The following is a 21,628-nucleotide window of genomic DNA, read 5'->3' on the forward strand; positions in this document are numbered from 1 at the left end:
TCAACTTAATGGTCAATCTGATGCCCGTCCTTTTAGCACCACAAAACCACAGCCTCTGAAATGTTTAACTTTTAAGTGAACTATAGGGTGCAAAATCTCGCAATTCTGGCACTTCAACATGTCAGTGCATAAGGTAGGAAAGTAGGTTTGATTTCAGACAAAGCCTCTGTCCCCCTCTGGCGGAGGAAGAGGTGAGGTGCACTATGGTGATCACAATCACAGCCCACTGTCCTCAGAGACGTTGTTCACACCTGTGCCGCCATCCGGCTCCCTCTTAACCTATTCTTAGCTCCACCAGTCAGTTATTTAACTGATCAGAATTTTAAATATATAATAAAAATCTGAAATTCTTTATTAATAAGGTGTTTTGATGCTTTCAGAACACAGCCTCATGTCTCTCAGTAGGTTTGTGCTCTAATTTAGCAATTCTCAACTGTAGTTTTCAACTACTTTACTTGCAAGTGTGTTATGATACTAGGCATAGTACTCACTAAAATGCCACCTGTGTACATTTCTATCATTATATTCATTTTCCAACTATTATCTTCCATCTCTGGCTCCGGTGAATACACATATTCCCCCAGCCATCAGTTTGTGGCCAGTCTGTTATGAGTCTCCTTGTGTTTGTACCCCCCCCCCGTTGCTATGGTACTATTCACACAAGTATGTGGTAATATTTCACCACTCATAGTACACCAAATGCAACAGATCATCAAAAAAGGCCTTTTTTATCACAACTATAAGTACAGCTGACATTGACTGAGTACAACAACAATGTGTAGAAATTCATGTTTCACATTGAAACACATTATGTTCATACAAAGTACATGCGTAACTCTGACTATGATTTTCTTTTGTATTGTTAAATTACCTTTTACTGCACTATGCTCATTGTCCTCGATTGATCATCGCTGAAACATTTGCCTAACATGCATGTATGTATTGTTTATATTTGCCTGATATGTTCACATCCAAAACTTCAGAATCATCACTCTAAGTCATGAGATTTTTTATGGCCTCAGTAGGATTCAAACACACAACCTTAGTGCTAGTAGCTTAGTGCTGTAACAAACAGAGCCACAAAGGACCACTGCAATGGTTACAGTACGTACAATACTGTAAAATACACTACATGATTACCATCCACAATTACTTTGCTAATTTCATGTGGTGGAAAACTCAGTTGGTAACCATATATTGTAAAAGGGGCTGTGAACACTACAAATTCCTTTCAACATGGGGCAGAATAGACAGTTCAACCTGGACAGGTCGCCAGTCCATCGCAGGGTGCCAAGTCCAAACAGACTGAGCTAATACAGCCCCAAAACATTGTGATTCTCATTACACTCTGTAATGAGCCTTTCTGGGGGTTGTAACAAATCTTAAAAACCTATGAAATGAATTGGTATTTGATGAGAGAAGCACAAAAAGAAGCAACTTTTCTATATGAATATTTTATTGGTCTTTAAAAAAAAAAAAAAAAAAATTACATGAAAATAAAAGAAGATGATTGACACCTGGTGGTCAACAGCCAGTTCAGTGAATCTAATAACAATCATAGATGGATGTTAAAACCCAGGCAACCCCTCTTCCACAAAGCTTCACAGATCATACAGAATTTAAAATAGAGAATCAGTCTAGACTCTCAGTGTTTGTATTGCACCCTGTACAGAGCTTGGAGCAGCCTCAGCGTAACACTGATCCATACTAATGAACCTGTCATTCACAATGCTAAAATGTGAGAATCATGTGGTAAAGAATTTGTTTCTTCTAAAAGTTTTTTCCCTCCCTGTGCACCACCTATCTGCTGTCTTGGGTAATGGCTAAGGCACTATCTGGACAAACTTCTTTTTTTTAGCTATTTGCACTTACTTCATAGTGAAAAGCTGCAAATACGTGGCATACCTTTTCCAAAATGGTTACATCATGATTTTAAACAAACATGGACAGTATAACACATTCAACCAAACCATGTGGATCCCCTGATCTACTGCACTAAAATATATCACTACATGAATAGAACATTCATCGCCTCTCTGAAAATCCTGTTATTTTTTCAGGCTTTTGATTAATTGTGTGGATATAATAGCAAGACACATATGTTCTTAGAGGATCATATAAACATCATTGGGATTCCCAGGCCAATAAGATTCACAGCCTCAGAGAAGTTTGTCTCATTTCAGTTCATACTCTGTGACACAGCTTTCTTAAAACTTTATAAAACGCCACAACAGTACTAACAAAGACAAATATTAACCTTTGTGTTTTATTAAAAACTGCTGTTAGATTAAAGCAGTGAGTGGAATAAATGATTTAACAGTATAGTACCTTAAGTTAACAGTAGTGTAACAAAGCCCCACAACAAGATGTTGCCAATGATTAGTATTTGCAGCTGTGTAAATGTCACTGACGATAAATTACAATAAGCTGGATGTTCCATTAATGATGTCAGCTCAGCTTTATGTAGTAAGACTAATCCATTCATCACTGTAAATATAAAAATCAGAAACGAGGTGGCAAGTTGACGAGGTGGCGTTGATTAACATAAGGAAATATTCAAGGATAAAACCTTCTCTCCGCGTCATTCAGTGAGTAATACTGTATATGAGAGGTTCCAGCAGAGGGACCCCTCACTCCAGATATCTGCAGCCATGACAAGGCTTTTGCATAGCTTATCTCTCTACTTGTGAGATGCACATTATACATTTAGTAATGAACAGTGCATGTGGGCAGCTGCTATTTCATGAGTGCAGCCTGCAGAACATCATAATGCATTCAAAGCACCTGGATAGCTTTGCTGAGGATACAGTAATGATAGAAGGTACAGTGTGTTGTACATGAGTTGTAGCTATGATGATACAGACAGCAAATGTAATATGCAAATATGTAAAATCAAGTTATAGGCAAAAAGTCGGCACTGTAGTTAAGATGGAAGAGGTCTACTTCAAGTACATTACAGTTCATTCAGGGACTGTACGAAATTGATTGAGGCTCGGTCAGAAAAGGGGTTATGTCTTTTTCATTTTGGCTTTGTGCATCATAATGGTGTGTTTTGCAATGTGTAGAGATTGAAGAACAAAATCTCTCTTTGTATCTGGGCTTTATTTTCCACCATACAATCAACTAATAGGGCCGATATGTCATTTTTGAGAAGCTGAATGAAGTAGTTTTTAGTGACTGACTGAAAGGATCTCTGCAGGGAGTGGGTCATTTTTTTCTTCCACATGTAGGCCTAAGCACCAGAACTACAGTAAAGCTAAACGTGTTGCAGGGCTTCCAGTGATGAATGTGTGGATTCTACTGGAGTCTGTCCCTCTCTGCAGGGTAGCTAATGTGAGCTAGCATGTGACTGCATATTTCAGTTCAGCAGGAGGTTAATTAGTGTGCAGACTTTTCTGCTGTATCTTTGCTGAAACTGATACGTAAAGTGGACTGTCAGGTCTCTGATTAGTTTGAAGCATACTGACAGTACTGACAGTCCATAGCTGTATGACAACCTGTATGTATGTGCACAATGAAACCGGCCTTTCAGGTGGTGCTGTTTTTTTTTTTATCATTAACGCTCAGGTATCTTGTACTACTTGTAATGGTGTGCTATCTTGGCTCCTTCGAAAAAGAGATCTTAATCTCAAGGGACTTCCGGTTTATGGTTTAGTCTGTTGCAAAAAAATTGATCAAAATGGTGAATTGGGCACAAGCTAAAACTAAATAAATCCTCCACACCACAGTCATTTTCGTACAGTCCCTAAAGAGATCTTCCCTCTGTTTGCGTTATGTGAAGAAATTGTTAATATTTATGCTCCTTCCAGCAGAAGCCAAATGCTTTCCTTCCTTCACAACCTCCAGAACAAGCAGCAGAAAAATAATGTGCGCTATCAGCTGATTGCATTCACTGTATTGTGCTCTGGATGACAGCAACATATTCTTCAAAACCTTAAAAGTTTATAATCAGCATTTCTTTGAACCCCATTAGCCTGTCAACATTCTAGTTTTCACTTTCAGCATAAGTGGTTTTGTTTTTAGCAGATGCATCAGCATGCATACAGCATGATCTCTTTTACCCTTTTGACATTGCTTTTTTTTTTCTAAATGAAGAATATGATTTGTTTTTAAGGTCAGGAAAGACAGCTCACTCTCAAAATGATGATATTGCGCTGCTACATACCTGTGGGTATAATAGTTATGGTGCGGCCATCGTGACCTGGTGTGTATGTGTGAGAGTGTGTGTATGTGTGTGTGTATATGCGTGTGTGGCACAGATGATAACGCTAACATTTGCATTCTCCTCTGCTCCGGCGCACTAATGCTCACCACAGCGCCAGCAAACCAGTGGAAAAGGCCACACAGCGGAGCAGAGCACTTGATTCCCTCCAGCTCCCATTGATCGCATGCCTCTCAATATGCAGCGCTGACTAATCCAGTCTGAAACCATGCTGCTCTCTCCACTTTAGTGAGATTCAACCAATCTTGAGCTTTGAAACTCAATTAAAAGCTTTCATATGATTAAAAAAAACAACAACTCTCCAACTCTATCTTGCACGCTTTTGCAGGCGTAAAGCTTAATATTAAGGACACATTAGGCGCGAATGGCTTATTAACTGAGGGAGGGAGCGAGAGTACAATCTCAAGATGGGAAGAGGAGAAGGGATCATGAGTACAGTAGCGGCCCATGCCCCTCCTCCTCACTAAGTGCTGCAGAGATGCAAGGGAATGTGTGTGTGTATGTGAGAGCTGTGCGTGGGATGAGGATGAGTATGGGGAAAAGAAAGCGAGAGTGTGTATTTACATGTGGGTATCTACAGTTTGTTGATGGTTGCAGATGAAGCAGGGTAAGAGAACAGCCAGGACAGGAAATGGATCGGCTGGTGGTGGAGGTATCCTAGGTAACCTCAGCTGGCAAGGTCTCTCTCTGCTCCACCAACACTTCATGCATTATCAGCTGGAGGAAGTTTTCACACACAGAAAGCAGAAAGGCGGGTTCAATTCACTGGTTACTAATGCTTAGATCTAGTGTTGTTCAGGTTTGTTTTAATATAAGCTATGCAAAGATTAAGGATTTTTCAATATTAAATCCCTGGGGGATTTATATCTCCTCAGTTAAGAAAGCTCTTCTTTACCAAGCTGAGGGGGGAGGCGATGCTGTCAGAGCAGTTGCCCAGGAGGGAGATTGCCGACCCAGCGTAATACAGTGGGACAAGGGGCGTGGTTTCACGAGGAGCCTACCAGGACGGGAAAATGTGCTTCTCTTCACGTGTCATGCTTATGAGGTCAGACAGCAGAGTGCACAATGCACTCCTCCGCTACTGCACCACGCCGCTATGTGCCAAAGCTCCTCATGCAAAATCTCACACATATACACACTTGAGTGCACACAAACATATATAAAGATCTCTATGGCATATGCACACACATACACACACACACACACACACACACACACACACACACACAATCCCACCCCATTTCTCTAAGCTGGGACCAGCCAGCAGCAAGAACCATCCATTGCTTTGACCCTGAATCAAACACAGAGAGAAAGAGGAGACCATAAAAATAGGACAAGCTGTTTCTGTAGAAAAATAGAGGAATTTCCAGAGGCTGATAAAATGTCTTTGGCACTTCTGAAAACACAGCATATATAAAGAAATCGACACTGAGTCTAAAAAGCCAAACTAGAAAGCTCTACAGTCAAAAAAGGATTAAGATAATCCATGTTCATCCGCATATGAGTCTGGCCAGTCCGGGGTGGATTTGAGCCTGAACAGGCCCGTATCCCACCATCTCGCCATCCACAGTGATCATGCCTTGTGCAGAGATGGGCTCCAGCCGCAGGGCCTTCACCTTCTCGTACACCAGGTGGGGGCAGCCGCAAGCCAAATGGGCGCCCTTCTCCATGGCAAGGAAAAGGCGAAGGAGGGCAGGACGGGAGATTCCTGCTGTCACATAGAACAGATGAATCAGCCCGTCGTCTGCCATTGCACCAGGGACTGTCCACAGGTCCTCAGCCAGGTGGGACTGGTAAATAGCTAGCACCAAGACAAAGTCCTCCTCCTTGACCACCGTCCAGCTCTCTGGGACTGGCTGGTCCAGGCCAGGAAGCAAAGAGTCCTCTGGTGCTCTGGTTTTGCCATCACTCTGGGTCTCAAGTCTCTTGGTGGTGATAGCGTTGTTGGAGGAGTTGGTGATGGTGTTGTGGTTGGAATTTGTGCTGTTGTGCTTGTGGTGGGAGTTCGGGTTTGGCGAAGTGTTGGGGATGAGCTGGCAGGGAAGGGAGGAGCAGAGTGAGGGGTGCTGAGGCGTAGAGGGAGGGTTGTTTCCTTTTGGAAGTGTTGGCTCCTCCTTAAAAGGCAGATACGCTAACCTGCCCTGATAGACTCTCAGAGAGGCCAGACGCACCAGGGTGCCCATTAGGAAGCGGATTGCTCCAACATGGCGGTACTTCTCACTCTCAATGTCAACGTCAGCCACGAAGCCCCAGGCCAGGGAGAGGAAGGAGAAGAGGCGCTGCTGAGAGGACAGGTGGATCGACACCAGGTCCAGGGAGCCAACCAGACCTTTGCAGAGCATGAAACCACAGCTCAGTAGCAGCTCCTCGTTCCACACCGGAGGCGACCTGAGAGATGGTTACACACATTAAGAGTTAGAAGCAATTATAGCATGGCACAACATCACGTGAGCGTGTTATGGATTACTGTTGCTATGCAATAAAAACAACAGTCTGTGAAGATTCTCAGTCATCCAGGTAATAGTTATTCAAGGAAGGCTACTATCAAGGATAACTGGACTTCTGGCAATCTGTCCAGTGGTTGTCAGGACATTTCAATATTGACTACAAATGTCAACTTGTTGTTGTGGTCCTGCAGTATGTCGTCCCCCCCCCCCTTTGATTAGACAAACTTATATGTTGCAATAGAGTAAAATAGTTAAAAAATAAAATAGTTTGTTTCTTTTATCAGTGATTGTAGAGGATGTCTTCATTGATCACAACTTGATTACATATCAGATAGATATTATGGAGATGATAGATTCTGTAAATGTTGGATAATGTGAGTGTTTTGCCTAATGTGAAAACTGTAATCCGTCTTTTACAGTATACTGTAGAATACTACTGTCAATACTTTGAAGGTGATTTGAAACATGTATCTTGCATTGTTTGTTATTTGATTGACTGTGTGGCTTAAATGAAAGACTGGCTGTGTGATGACATTGGAGTTTTGTAAGAGTTGTGAAATTTTACCACATACTTGCGATAATAGTACAAAAGCGATAAAAAACCCCACTATAAATGCCTGTTTTTTGTTTTGGTCATGCCCACAGCCAACCAACAGATGGAGATGATACCCTGGCCATGTGCTGGGTCAACCGGTTTCACAGCTGCACTTTGGACTATAATCACTCAAATGTGCATACTCACGTACGAGTTTCTAAATCCATTACATCATTCCCTTGAGAGTTATCAGCAGTCTGAAATGACCACTGCTGCACAGCGAAGCAGTTCTAGTCTGCTCCCCTGTCCCTCCTCCCTCCTGAAGAACGAAGCCCAGTCAGCCTTTGGCATAATTACACAGAAAGGAGATAAATCGTTCTTTTTTCGGCTGAGGAATTTTCTTCTTTGCTCTTCTTTTGTACTGTTGGTCCATGCATTTAAATGACTCATTAATGGACTGACTTACTGTGAGTAGTGGTTGACAGAGGCAGCCAGGGCGTTGCCTGAGCCACCAGGTAGAATACCCAGAGGGGTCTGGATGGCCTCTTGCCAATCCTCCCGCTCCATCAGACCATTTATCACCTGAATGAACAAGAAAAAATACAAAAACAGAAGTAGAGCATTATCTTAAATAGAAAGTAGTATGTATGGTGGTACTAGGGAACCTGAAACCACACTGGCTCAAGATTCATAGATATACATAATAAAGTTCAGCATGAAGAAAAGCATCCACACAGTGGCCAAGGTATTTTTTAATATTTGTCCGTCATCTTTAAAAACAACTAAAAACAGTGAAGCATTCACAGAACAAAAATACGGATACAGAGATTTTAGGTGCTACAATCACAGGCACTGTGCTCTTTTGTCATGTACAAAAGTACTAATTAAATTTTTGCAGGCCTAATCTGAAAACTTCTTAAAATAGAAACAGGGGTGAGAAGGTTTATATAATTTCCACCTGTGATTGTTTGACAAGTGGAATTTTTTAAATGCCCAAAAAACAGATCAAGTTAAGAAATGAAGTGAAATACAATACACATTATTATGTATTTCATTTTAATATACGTAATGACAGTGTCATCATTTATTACTATTACTTTGCATTTTATCTTTAATAATGGAATTTTATTGTGATGTGTATTCTTCTAGCCACATTAAAATCAGATGCCAGTACAGAAAACAAAGTGTATTGTATATCAGTGTTGTCCAGCAGAGAGCATCATAGTGCTGCCAAATAAAAAGCACCGTCATTAGTTTTTATGAGGAGGTGCAATGGAGCTTTGTCTTTTTAAGAAGGAGATACATCATCAATGCCAAAATTTAAATAATTGGGTTAGGTCAAAGCACCTCAAACAGCAGCCCATCTCCAGACATGATAACTAGGGCGTCCCACTGTGACAGGTCTGCGTTCCTCACCAATTCCCGTGCATGGTTCTGGTGCTCTGAAAGAGGAAGTGGAAAGAGAGAGAGAAAAATAAGAGAGATCAGAAAAATAAAAACAAGGGAAAGGGCAGAGAAAGAGAGATGCGGCCTTCATCGCCAGCCTCTGGGGTAGAATCAGGGAGATTAGCCAGAAAAAGAGAGCACATTAGCCCATCCAGTGGCTACTCAACAGCTCCAAGGCAGCTTAGCCGCCCTGCAAACATCTGTGACTGACAAATATCTGCATGTGTGTATGTGCATTCACTGGATGCATGTGCGTGTTCAGTATGTGCGTCTGTGTGTGTGTTGGTTAATGTGCTGGCGGAAACCGAGCTATTTGTTCAGCCTAGTTTTATTGGCAGCATCCTTGAGTGGGTCCCTCTGCAAGGGGCCTCTGTGGGCTCCTCCCGCCAGCATTAAAGTCTGCAGTCCTACCAGCTGAGACTCCCCAGTGTAGTGCTGTGTGTTTGTGTTTGTGCGTGTGTGTGTGGAAGAGACAGCTTTACAGAGAGAGAGAGAGAGAGAGAGAGAGAGGCAGGCAGACAACAGAGAAGTTAGTAAGTATTGATGCACTATCATCATGAAGGAAATGTTTTTCTGCCCAGCTCAAGTATTGAGCGAGGACAGTAGTGAAATAAAAACAAATACCCTCTCCTTCCCTTTCATTCGGTCCAACCTCCACCTGTCCCCCTACACTCTCCCAGGCCCCTCTCTCTCTCCCTGCGGTGCTCCCCATGTAGCTGCTGTTTGTTTGCAAGGTGCTGAGGCTGGAGGCAGTGATGCAGCGCTGTGGTGACAGACAGAGGCAGAGGGAGTAACGGCAATGCACAGCTGACTCAGCACTTTATACCTGCCGTGGCTCGGGCTGATGCTTTACTTCCCAGGCACTTCCTTATTTAAGGGGTCATAAGCAGCAATTCTGGCTGAAAACCTGTAATCACCTCTGTCAAGGCAATACATAAATACACACTTGAAATATTGGTCAAATTCTGGTTGTTTCACTTCAAAAGCAGCATTTTCCTTCTTTTGTCACACTCTTCTGACTTCTTCTGAGGTCAACCAGGGTAAAGATGAAGCTTGGTGCACTGGATGCTTCATACAGTATGTAAAAGGTACACTCTGACACAAGAGGTGCTTCTAATGGTACTTGTCCTTCCTCAGGCAGAGGCTGTGTCATACATTCATCAAGGAGCTGCGTGCTGGGTAAATAGGGTTGCGGCAGTTAATCCACTCATAGGCACTTCTGAATGGCTACCGTATCTGATCCCGACCCATATTCTCCCGGGTCAACTTCAGTAATTATGCTGTGCCTTTTTTCATCACCGTCCATCTGCTGACCTTCCTTTAAGCCCCAGGAGTCGGCACCAAGAGCTTGCATGCGCGTCAGCACTCTTTCTCAAATAAACAAACACACTCCCTCCTTTTCCTCTGACTTGGCTGTCATATTCTGTCTCACTTGGTGCTGTATCAGAGATCGAACTGATGCACTGCCAAGCTGACGCTGGAAGAGACGGCTATTTCTTACCTTTCAAATTGTTGGTCCTGTCAAATGGGGTTTGGGTTTGAGTGGAGGGCGGGTGGTAGGTTAAAGACTCACTGATTTTTGTCTTTTGACATTAAAGCTTATCCCTGTTTCCCAGCTGCTCGTTGGTATTCAGAAATAGGGCACTTGGAGTTCAGAGCCTCTGAAGACATTAACAAACGCATGACATTGTTTAAGGTCACAAAAAGCCACCGGCAACTCATACAGAATGGGAAATAGCTGGGGAGACTTAAACGAGAAAGTGTTCATGTACTCAATGTGCCTGCAGTGTGTGTGTATCTGTGCGCGTTTCTACTTATTGAACACATGGCCTGTGAATTTTTGATTACACAAATAATGCATCATAACGTGGCAAAAGTTTATGCCAAGTTAAGTGTGCTCAAGTGCCTGCAGTGTGTGTGTTTTTCATGTTTTTATATCCCTTGGGGGACTTTAACCTGAATGCACACTGACTGATGGGGACTCATGTTACTTTGGGGACAAAAATGTAGGTGCCCGTGGGTAGAGACTGCTTTTTGAGGGTTTGGTTTTAGGATTCAGACAGGGTTAGGTTTAAGAGTTAAGGTTAGGCATGTAGTTGTGATGATAAGGTTATGGTAAGGGTATATGGAATGCTTTATGTCAATGAGATGTCACCATGGGGATAGAAGAACAAACGTGTATATGTGAGTGTGTGTGCGTAAAGTGGCAGGCCTCTGTTTGATGTCAGCGTGACCTTGAGAAGAGTGAGTGCTAAATGCAACGGTCAGTATGAATGCTACTGACCTGTGATGATAAGTGTGTAGGGAACGGCGGCCTCAGTGAGCATGCCCTGTACGTGGCCGGTGAAGAGCTGCAGAGCCTGGCCGCGACCGCTGTGAGGGTTCACAAGTATCATGAATCTGCACGGCCGACGCACCTCTGCGTACACCACACCTGAGGCAGGCAGAGAGAGGTGGATGTGAGCGAAGGCAAGGATAGAGATGAAGCACGATGACAAGAGGAGCTTCTTCTCATGCATGATAAGATATTTCAAAGACAGGCTCGTCCCTCGGAGGGAAAAAAGAGAGTGAAACAGTAAAGTCACAGGCTGTGGCAGCATTCAGATAGACAATGCTTAATGTTAATGTGACATGCTACTTCCTTCAAGGAGGGAGTTGCTTCTCAGTCAGGATCATACCGATTACTGATAGCAATTCTGTGTAATTTTTTTTAACCCCCATCAGGAAATCCTCCTGTTCCTTATGACTCTCAAGGGAAGCAATGGCGTGACCACACTTTATTACCCAAGGGTTGGGAGGGATTCAGCATCTTGCCTCAGCATTTTTGCAGAAAAGATGCTTTACTACGACTTACCCAGCTTCCTGCGTTTATGAAGAGCATCATTTTAATAATTATATATATAAAAAACAAAAGGAGAGCAGGTATTAAGACAGAAATAAACCGGGGAGGAAAATTGGGTTTAGATAACTGATACCACTTTAATGTCTGTATGCTAAATATGTAGCTACAGCCAGCAGCTGGTTGGCTTAGCAGGAAACAGGGGGTAAAATGCTAGCCTGGTTCCGGCCTAAAGTAACAAAATCCACCTACCAGCACCTCTAAAGCTTACAAAGCCCCTAAGGGGACATGGGTGAAAAAAAACCACACTTCTCTTGCCCACCAGAAAGTATGTGGTGCTCATAAAAAAGTATCTGTACACAAGATATGATCTGGTGCTCACGAGAAAGTATGTGGTGCTCACGATCTTGTGCACACCAGATAGTATCTCATGTGCACCAGATACTTTGCACCAGATTTTTGTTTGTTTGTTTTGACCATGTCCTCTTAGGGTCTCTGTAAAAGGTAAAAGTTCATTAATTAACAGGTGCCAGGCAAACAGTGACTCCAGGAACAAGAAATAGTGACCCCCATAAAATAGCAAATTGTTGTTTTTACACTTTGGTTTTTGTTTGAAGATATTAAGTATTAAAAAGTGCTTAAAGGTGCTAGTAAGCAGGGTATTTATTTTTTTTTTTACCACTGTAAAGAGCCAATGCGAGCTGTTTTTCCCGTTTCCTCTCTTTTGCTAAGCTAAGATAACTGGATGTTAGCTGTACATATGCTACATATTTACCATATTTACCATACAAGAGAGAGGTATCGATCTCCTCGTCTCTCAACAAAAAGGCAAATAAGTGTAATGTAAACTATTGCTTTAAGGGAAAAGGAGAGAAATGCATATTAATTCAAATCTGTGTGTGAAGATGATGTGATATGGGGGCGGCTGTAGCTCAAGTGGTTGAGTAGTGGTTTGATAAAACATGCTAAATTGTAATGTAATGTAATGAAGATCCAGTTATCTTATTGCATTAATAGCTAGCACATTACATGATATTTGCCTTAATGAGTTATTTGTTCCATCTTATAAAGTTCTTATTCATTTTCAATAGGCTACGTAATCATGAGGGAGGATCAGGTTCAGCCACTTCACTGTACAGGCTGCTGCTGAAAGGGTTTGCAGCATTTTTAAAGTGAAGTCGGGGAGAAGCTTCCTCTAGAGGTGGACTTTTCAGCAGACGCCCTTGACCTTTAAAGCAGACACCAACTCACCAGAGACCGTATCAAATGAATTAGAGAGGACAAAAAGTAATATCCATTTTGGGGTGTGGAGGACAGAAACTTCAGTATCAGTTTACACCAGAATTATTTGGTTGAAGGTGATGCTGTCTTTGCTATCAAACAGACACAATTCCCAGAAGCATAAAATATGACAGAGGGTTAAATTGCACCACCTCTTGCTTATAATGTAAATTAATCAAAAAAGAAACCAGATGCCGTATTTTCCAGTACTGTGACCTGTGATGCTGTCGCAGCCAACCTCTACCTCATTTGGCCCGTGATGATAGGACACGGCAGAGGTACAAAAATATCTCAGAGACAGTGGTGCGAACCCACCAGGAAGAGTGAGGTGAGAGTGTGAAAACAAACAGGCACACGCCAAACTCTGCCTCCATTCAACCACACAGGGTTACCATTGTTTTATTTACGTGTATCAGACCACAATGTGGCTTTCAGATACAAAAGGTCCTTTCTACATTTCCAGAATATAGTGGAAAGAGCTTTGGATTCCAGTTTTACACTCAAGTGTGCAGAGCTGAATCACATAGCCTTACTAAACCCACAGACACAAGTGAAAATGCCAAACCTAAAGTTGCAATCCTCATTCCTCAAAACAACTACAGATCTGGAAGTCATGATCCCCAAAGCACAGGTGGTAGGGAAATATTTTTATGTCTGGTCCAGCACCTTCACTAGCCTGCATGGTTCCAGACCCCTGAATCACTGCACACATCTCAAGTTTTTGTCAGCGATTCAAACAGAATAATGAATAATGAAGTGATGAGTCTGATTACCATGCTACAGCTTCAGACCCCCTGTACTCTGAAGGGCGGCACTGAAATCACTTGTCACGCAAGGGAATCTACTTAAATAACAATAAGAACTCCTTTGCTCTTTGTGTTGTAATTAGGAAACATAATCACAATTTAAGAAATGGTTTTATTGTGATTATTTAGATAATGTCAATTAAATGATTAGTCAGCTGACAGAAAAATCTATAATTGGTTAAAGGTTAAATGTAGGTTAAACTTAGTACCTCTCACTATAATGCAATACAATTCAACAAACTAAAGCCTCTAAAATGATCATAATGTCAAATCAACTGCACTCTAAAACAGTTGGAAAAAACCCTTAACATGACTTTCATCAGGGGAGGATTTATTGCAGAACTGTTGTATTAGGCTGAAATAGTTTTAGCTAGGTGTACCTAATAAACTAAATATTGCATACACAATTTCATTTAAACTATTATTCTCACAAAGTAAGTAATAAAGGCAATTAAAATCTACCTGGAGATTATTAATGATAATTCCTTTTGCATAGGATGTTTGCTTCTTATTAGGAGACAACAACATCCCCGGCTCCTCCAGACTGCATGTCGAGTCCTTGGGCAAGATACTGAACCTCGAAATACCCCTGGTGGTTGTTGCACCAGTGTATGGATGTGTGTGAATGGTAGTTTGTGTTTGAGCAGGGTATGTATGTTTGTGATTGGTGAATGCGATGTAGGCGCTATACGGAGCATTTACATTAGTCAACTGTTGATAACTTCAGTAATCACATTACAGTTACTAATAACAAAATCATCGCGCTACTTGCGAACTGGTTATTGAACTATCCGCTTAAGGAGGAGAGATAAATAAATCAAACGTCCCTTTACACGCGTGTTTGCTTAACACTTTCCCGACCTAACTTTTGACTTCAGCGCCAGTTCATGAGGACGCAGAAATGGCAGGGCTGCTAAAGACGTCTTTCGAGGGGTGGAGGTATTAATTCATATTGTTTCGCAAAAGGACAGCGATACCCTCTAGTGCGCCTGTGGCGAGGCTCTTCAGCCTGGGCAGTCTTGTGCTGATTGTGAGGAGGAACAGGTTGTCTGACTAACGATTTGAGAGACTTCTGATCAGGGTGCGACCTACGGGGGAGCCTGGGGGAGCTTGGCACCCCTTAATAAGACATCAGCTCTCCTAAAAACACGATTTGTGATATTTTGAGGGGTCTCTAAAATATCGACAGCATGCTTTATTGACATTAATATCTATATTTCTCTATCATCATGGATCATGCGGAGCGACAGACTTCATCCAGCCAGATTACTGAGGGGTTGTGTCGCTAGTAAATGTTTCCAATATAATTCTTAGCATTTTAGTACTGTACTCTAGCCTTGTTCTTCTCTTTACAAATGTTGGGCTGATGTTTTTGGAATTTGTTGTCAGCTTTGTAGTATTAAAGAGCATAAAAGAGAGATCCTATGTATGTCCTCATTATAATAAGGATTTGTGTTGATCTGAGCATATATGAGGTGTAACTTTATATTGGTATTGTGCATCACAGGTGATGTTATGCAGTAATCCAAAAGTAATGTAACTAATAGTGTAACTAGTAACTTTCAGCAGTGAGTAATCTAGTAAAGTAAGGCATTATTTAAAAAAAAAAAAGTAACTACTAATGTGTAATCCATTACTTTTTTGAGTAACTACCCTAACACTGCTGTCATAAGACTTTATATGCAGATTATAAACGGCATATAAAGTCAAAGCGCAAGTGTTTCGTCTTCAATATGCACTGTCAAACAGTGCATGACTATAGTTTAGTGGTTCCCAAACTGCGGGCTGAGGCCACCATAAAGGCCCACAAGATTGATCTGCGGGGTCACGAGATTATTAACAGGAAAGGAAACAGGCAAAAAGGCATGTTCCTGCAACACAAAATTATATTTTTTCAAACATTCCTATAATCTTCGCCTTTTTCTTGTGAATTAATGAATATTTTTACATTTTCAGGCCACTAAAAATAGAATAAAGGGAAAAAAATCACTCTTTGCATATGGGCATATGCAAGCGCTAATGTGGGGTCACAAATACACATTGCATTGTTTTGAGGAATCAGAAGTAGGGCTGGCGCAATAACCGCAAAATTAAAATACCGTGCTTTGCTTAAGGCTACCGCAGAGGATGGCAAGCACCACAACAACCGCAATGTTCATACACTTCAGTGTGTGTTAAATTAAGAAAGTAGTGCTTCAAAAGTTCCACAACTGTAACAAGCTCTGTAACGGTTCAAGGACGGATCGCCATGGGCTGTACGTGACCCGACTTCAAACTTGGAAGCTGTAAGTCTTGCCGTGTTTTGTCTTGTTTTACTGTTTGTTTTAAAGGTTAGCTAACTTGGCGTTAGCGTTTTCCCACGGGTAATGTGGCTAGCAGGCTCGGCAATGTTGGACTAACACTGTCATCCTGAGGGACATTCAAGAGAAACTGTGAACTGTAAGCCTCATTTGAAGCTCACTAACTAACGAGCATAGTGTGTTGGATGCCTGCAGCTGTTGTTAATGTTGCCTTCTGTGGAAATTTAGTTATAACGTTACAACAGCTCAGTGGTTAACTGTGAATAGCCCATTCTGCTCTGCACCGGTGTGTACATGTGTGTTGCTGCGGTATGTAAATTGACTTGATAGACATGCCATGAAGGTAACGATATAGCTAACATTATGTGTTTACAAGACACGGTCAGACTACAAAAATGAGTTTTTTAATTGGCAATGTTGTTGAGCACCCAATAGCTAGCTTGATCCGACCATAAAGCTACTGTTAGCGGCTCGCTGTGCAGTGAGGTGAGATCCACAGACACTCTTACTATGCTATATGGCACCAAATTACTTAATTGATGAAAAATGCGATAATACCGCACTGTTGAGCCCCAACATAATACCGCGCGGGAAATTACTTCACCGCAACAGTATTATCTGAAGCCAAACGAGTTTGGTAACCACTGTTTAAATGATGAATGAAACCAAAAGACTCCCAATGTCATGGCAGCTTATTCCTTTTCATTCATTTATGATTCATTATCCTTTATTTTTCAATGCGCTGCCCCCAATTTCTGTCTCTGAAAATGGCTTTTTCCCCAGACGTTCCTGCTGAACTGTGTCTGTCTGTGTGTGTGTGTGACAGGAAGATAGATGTAGGGTATGAGGGTGAATGTAAAATCTCTCTGCGATGTGAAGTCTAACACCAGCAAGCAAACTTTGGCCTGCAATGTGTGTATTTCATAGTTACAAGTGGGTAAACTCTCTCTCTCTCACACACACACACACACACACACACACAGCATAGGCAGCCAGGCGACAGGCAGAATCAGTGCTAACAAGTGCTGAGCTGACAGATATCATCACTGTGCTGATAGTTAAAAAGTGCTAAATACTGACGCAATGTACCTTCAGTATCTTATACTGCATCACAGGTGGTACTTGTTAGACGACAACATTTAAGATAACTATCGGAGCAGAAACAAACACAGTATTCGCTGAAAGCCGTCTTGTTCTGGAGTAACTCTATCTCCAGACTGATTGCCGTGTCTGCAAGCAAGCTGCATTCCAAGGTTGGGTGACCGTTTGCCGGAGAGGGGGGGAGGAGGTCTAAAGAGTATAGACACAACTGCCCACTGAGGCTGGGGTGGGATGGTGCCCGGGGGGTGGGGGTTGGGGGTGTTGACAGGCCATCACATCTTTGTGTCACGGAGCAGGAGACGAAGGCTCCGGAGGGACCGATATGCTGGACAGGGTGAGAGGTCGCCGGTGATGCATTTTAGCTCTTCCTCGCTGAGGAAGCAACGCCGGCTTCAGCAGAGCCTTGGGGAGGAGAGATAGCATGCTGCCAGACACATACCTGACCCTGCGGCTGCTGAGAAACAGTCACTTTTGTGGCAGCTGTGCAGACCGCAGCTCTTTCCTCCCTTCCTTCTCTTTTGCATAACCCCACATGTTACCCCGAGGGATCATGCTCACATTTGCACGGGAGTAGCTTGTAGGAATTTGCTCATTTTAAGGGTGCACAGAGACACAGAAGTTTAGGGAAAAAATCAAGACAACCGAATAGAACCAACCAATCGCAAATCAAATCAAAATAATGCAAAGTTCTTGCACGTATAAATGTTAAATCTGAAACTGGCCTCCTGCTAGATGTTTGAAAAGCAAAAAAAAAAAATTCAGCCGGTAGCAATGAAGGCAGCCACTAGCAGAACAAGTCAGAACAAGTACTGTAGCAGACCATTAGCATGTGCAGGAATGTATCGCAGTGTGGGTGCTTCATACATTTCATTCATTCCAATAAACCTGCAGTGAGAATAAAAACCCTGTGAGACTATCAGAGACTTCAATACCCAAACCAAATTAGAAATTGGAGTTACAACCTCAGTGTAAACTATAGCCTACCTTCACATATTAAATTTCATGTTTATCCACTGTGTACTTCAGTGAAAGCGCCTCACAGTGATAGCTCTCTGACTGATTACCAATCTTGAGCTCGCAATTGCACTTTTAATCCAACCTTTCCATCTGCAATGCCAGATGAGATGACATGCAATTAACGCAGGGGGTAAATACACTACAAGGGATTAGCGAATCTCACTGACTTTCATACACCCTCTACGGCGAGGCAGCAAAGCGGCAATTCTGCTGCATCTGTTACCACAACATTATTCATTTAAACCACATAATATATTCAGTTAAATACTGTATTATTGGCTGGCTGGGTTTCTGGGAGGCTAAAACAAGCTTATAAATTAATGATCTCATCACATCGTCGCTGAGACGCTCTGTTCAAATGAAGTGAAGTGGCAAAAAAACATCTGGGTTGTGAACATGCTAAACTGTTAGATCTGGTTCATTAGTATGTATGATCTGAATATCTCCAAAGCTGAAGCACTTTGATGAGTCCGGTAAGAGGGCAGTGATGTGAGGGACCATCTGCCTGCCAGCCTGCCTGGCATACAGGGTTGAAACCAGAACTCCTGCTGGCTGCAGCTGGCTCCCAGTCCCTCTCTCTCTCTTTTATTCACCTCTCTGTGTTTGCAGTGTACACCTGGAGGCTGCTACCAGAGGGGCTCCTTATCCTGCTATACTAACACTTGCCTCCATCTTTGGCAACCAGCATTCCAAATTAGTCACTGTCAAGTCAAACATCTGCCTCCTCTTTGAACTGCTCCGGTTGCCCCAGGAGTGCATGCCTCCGTTGTATTATAAACAGTTCAATATTTCTATAAAGGATATTTCCGGATGTGACATGGCTGATTCAGAGTTTGCACCCTATAGTTGATAAACAGAATCATCAGTTGGGGACCCAAACAGCTTTGTCGCATCATCAGCAGGTATCACCACCTCCTCCCAAATGAGTGACAAGGGGTAATCAGTGGCATAAACACTTCACATATTATGTTCATGTTAACTCATTGATGGAGCACAGGGAACCTAATGAGATTGGAAGACAAAGGAACCCGAGGACAGTCTGCATTTTAAACAGAGCGAGACATGATGAGACCTAATTAGATGAAGCAGGACGAAAAACAGGCTTTGTTTTGATGTGATTTTTCCACTCGTCAACAAAAAATCCTCAGTGGGAATTTACCAAGCAGGAATAATGAAGCCTGTGCAGTGGCTACACTCTCTGCTGACAGAGGATCAGTGGAAAATCTAACTACTTAAGCGATCAGTTCTGTGAGTCTGTGTGTGTGTGATAACTGTAGGCTCCAGATCCCAGAATCATCAGGGCTGTTTGGATGAATGAGCAGCTGTAATTGCTGCTTGCAGGTAGATCACCTTTCAGGGGAGGTAGAGCAGGTTACTGAGAGCAGATGGAATGTGCGCGCCCTCTCTGCCAAACCTGTTTGTGGCGATATGAAGGTGTATTGCTTATAGGTTAGTCTTTGACTTTGTCATTTAAAAAAAAGGAAGTGAAAGCACTGCTATGACCATCAGAATATTCAGGTTCCACTGTGGTACTGAGCTTATTGTACACTTTTTCATATTCACATTAACATAATATTTGATATTCTTCTTTTGTTACAGGCCTGTAGTTTTTGTAGGATAAAGTTGCATGTTCATTTTTCAGGCTTCACATTGTGACCCATGTATCCCATAGTGCTCACCGTCTCTCCGGGGCGCCTGCAGCACGGAGGCGTCTCTGATGGCACAAGCCCACCTCTCAGCCTCCTGGAGGTTGGCGAGCGGGTCCTGGACCAGCGCGACCCGAAAGCACTGCTCCACTCTCTGCCGGGCCACCCCGGCGCTCATCCAGCGCCTCTTGAACGGGTAGAAATAGGCTGTAAAGTAGGCGCCGACGTCCGCGCTATCCGGCCCTCTGTACGCCCGGCAGCCGATACAGTCGGTCAAGTTAAAAACCACCTTCGTCCGGCCGGGTGACGAGGAGATCCTCTGGATGGTCAGGGCGCTCTCCGTCAAGCTCACCGAGTACCGGACCCTGTCGTTAAGCAGGTCGGTGAACTCCCCGTACAGGACACCCACGAACCCGTTCCGCTGGCGGGATGGGTCCGGTTCAGAGGCGTCTTTCTCCATCCCAGAGTGCGACGCGTCCCGCAGGCCGGTGTGCGGATGGCGGTGCGGAGCAGACTCTGATCCTCAGCCTGCTGTGGGACCCTTTGAGTGTGGAAACAGCAGCTTTCCTAGTTCAGAGTCTCTCCCTAGTGACTGAAAGGGGGAATGGCAGTGATAGAGCCAGAGGGGGGCGCAGCCGACTGTCTCCAATACTTAAGCTACTCTGCTCTCTGATTTGGGCCCTACTTAGCCTACATGTAAAACCAGATAATCTAGAATATTTTTACTAGCCTACAAAACTAGTTTGTCAATTTCAAGCCTATGCATAGAGCAATTTATTATTTCTGAATTCCTGAAAGTGCACCTATGGGCTACTTTTTTATGCAAGGTTCTTACAAAGCATGGCTCGCCATTTTGATGTAGGCTGGGCCTAACCTTAACTCAGTTGACACAAAACTATTTTTCAGTGACATTGAAGACCCAGATTCTTTAGCCAGGTCCTGCTTTCAATCCCAAATGTCCCCAAAATGTTTTTAAGTTTTTAAACAGATTTTTTTTAAACGTTATATTTCTATAGCCCACTTGATATTATGTAGGCTATTAGTCTGCACTCTCTATTGATGTGGCTGCCTGTTTCCTGTGACAATTTATTACACAATTTGGGTGGTTAGCATACAAGCTATTTGAATTTCGTTCATAAATCTTAAAAAGATCTTAACCTACTCTATACATGTGAAGTAGATTAATAGCCTACATAACAGCAAGAAAATGTCCTGTTTTAAAAAATGTTGGCTAAATTTAATTTTAAACTAAATAGGCCTATATTAATTTTGATAGGCCTACATTAGGCCTATTACATACATGTTTGTATAGCTATCATTCATATCTACAATCTAGCAGTCATTCAAATTGTAGCCTATACCCTTGTATTTAAATCAAGCTGAAGCATTTGTCATTTATCTTACCTCTTGCTTTTTGGGGTCAAATTATTGTTTGACACTGACTACAACCACACATATGATGTCACAGGAATCATGTCATGTGACTTTGGTCATGTAATTCCCCAGCATGGTCTTAGCATCAGTTGCTTGGACTTACACTTTTCAGGGTAGAAGTACAAGTACTGTTTTCTCATGCTGTCCCATGATGTCCCAATATCTGAATTCACCCTATAGAACAGTTCAACAAATATTCCATTCACTTACACATTTGATATTGAACTATAAGCTACCATCTTAAAATCTAGATTTATTTGACTTGACTCCCACAAACCTTTCCTTCTTCTTGTCAGGATGCGTTCTGCTGCAGGACACCAACCAGTAGGCCTATTTGTTAGAAAATTACGAGAGCTTAATGTCTGATGATGACATTCAGTTTTTAAAAATGCATTAGGCGTGAAAGGTCACTCTTGACCTTGAAAAATAGTAGTTTGACTAAACAATCTTAACTCAAAGTCCACTATAGCTTTATCAGGTGTATCCCCCGTTTGCAGGTGAAGACCATGAGACGTGATTGATTGTGATTGTAATTGGGCCTTGAGTTGAGACTG

General features: G+C 42.5%; 1 protein-coding gene across 1 annotated transcript; it reads right to left on the reverse strand.

Moving 5' to 3' along the window:
- Window positions 1-3,085: 3,085 nt before the first annotated feature.
- Window positions 3,086-20,241, reverse strand: LOC119886066 (sphingosine kinase 1). Its single transcript, XM_038696566.1, has 5 exons — window positions 19,674-20,241; window positions 10,935-11,084; window positions 8,552-8,646; window positions 7,671-7,786; window positions 3,086-6,610 (listed from the first exon to the last, which is right to left on the reverse strand). The coding sequence occupies exons 1-5, from the start codon at window positions 20,098-20,100 to the stop codon at window positions 5,713-5,715; spliced, it is 1,686 nt and encodes a 561-aa protein (XP_038552494.1). The 5' UTR covers window positions 20,101-20,241; the 3' UTR covers window positions 3,086-5,712.
- Between the last annotated feature and the right edge of the window lie 1,387 nt (window positions 20,242-21,628).

This window comes from Micropterus salmoides, unplaced genomic scaffold (genome assembly GCF_014851395.1).
Source record: "Micropterus salmoides isolate LMB-PRFRI ecotype aquatic unplaced genomic scaffold, ASM1485139v1 Ms_hic_scaffold_10, whole genome shotgun sequence".
Taxonomy (NCBI): domain Eukaryota; kingdom Metazoa; phylum Chordata; class Actinopteri; order Centrarchiformes; family Centrarchidae; genus Micropterus; species Micropterus salmoides.

Excerpts from the sequence above, each read along its gene's own strand:
- LOC119886066 (XM_038696566.1), bottom strand. The coding sequence starts at position 20,100 with ATGGAGAAAGACGCCTCTGAACCGGACCCATCCCGCCAGCGGAACGGG. Across the intron at positions 7,787-8,551 it reads GAGATGGGCTGCTGTTTGAG|GTGATAAATGGTCTGATGGA; the intron begins GTGCTTTGACCT and ends TTGTTCATTCAG. Across the intron at positions 6,611-7,670 it reads TCTGTCAACCACTACTCACA|GTCGCCTCCGGTGTGGAACG; the intron begins GTAAGTCAGTCC and ends ACCATCTCTCAG.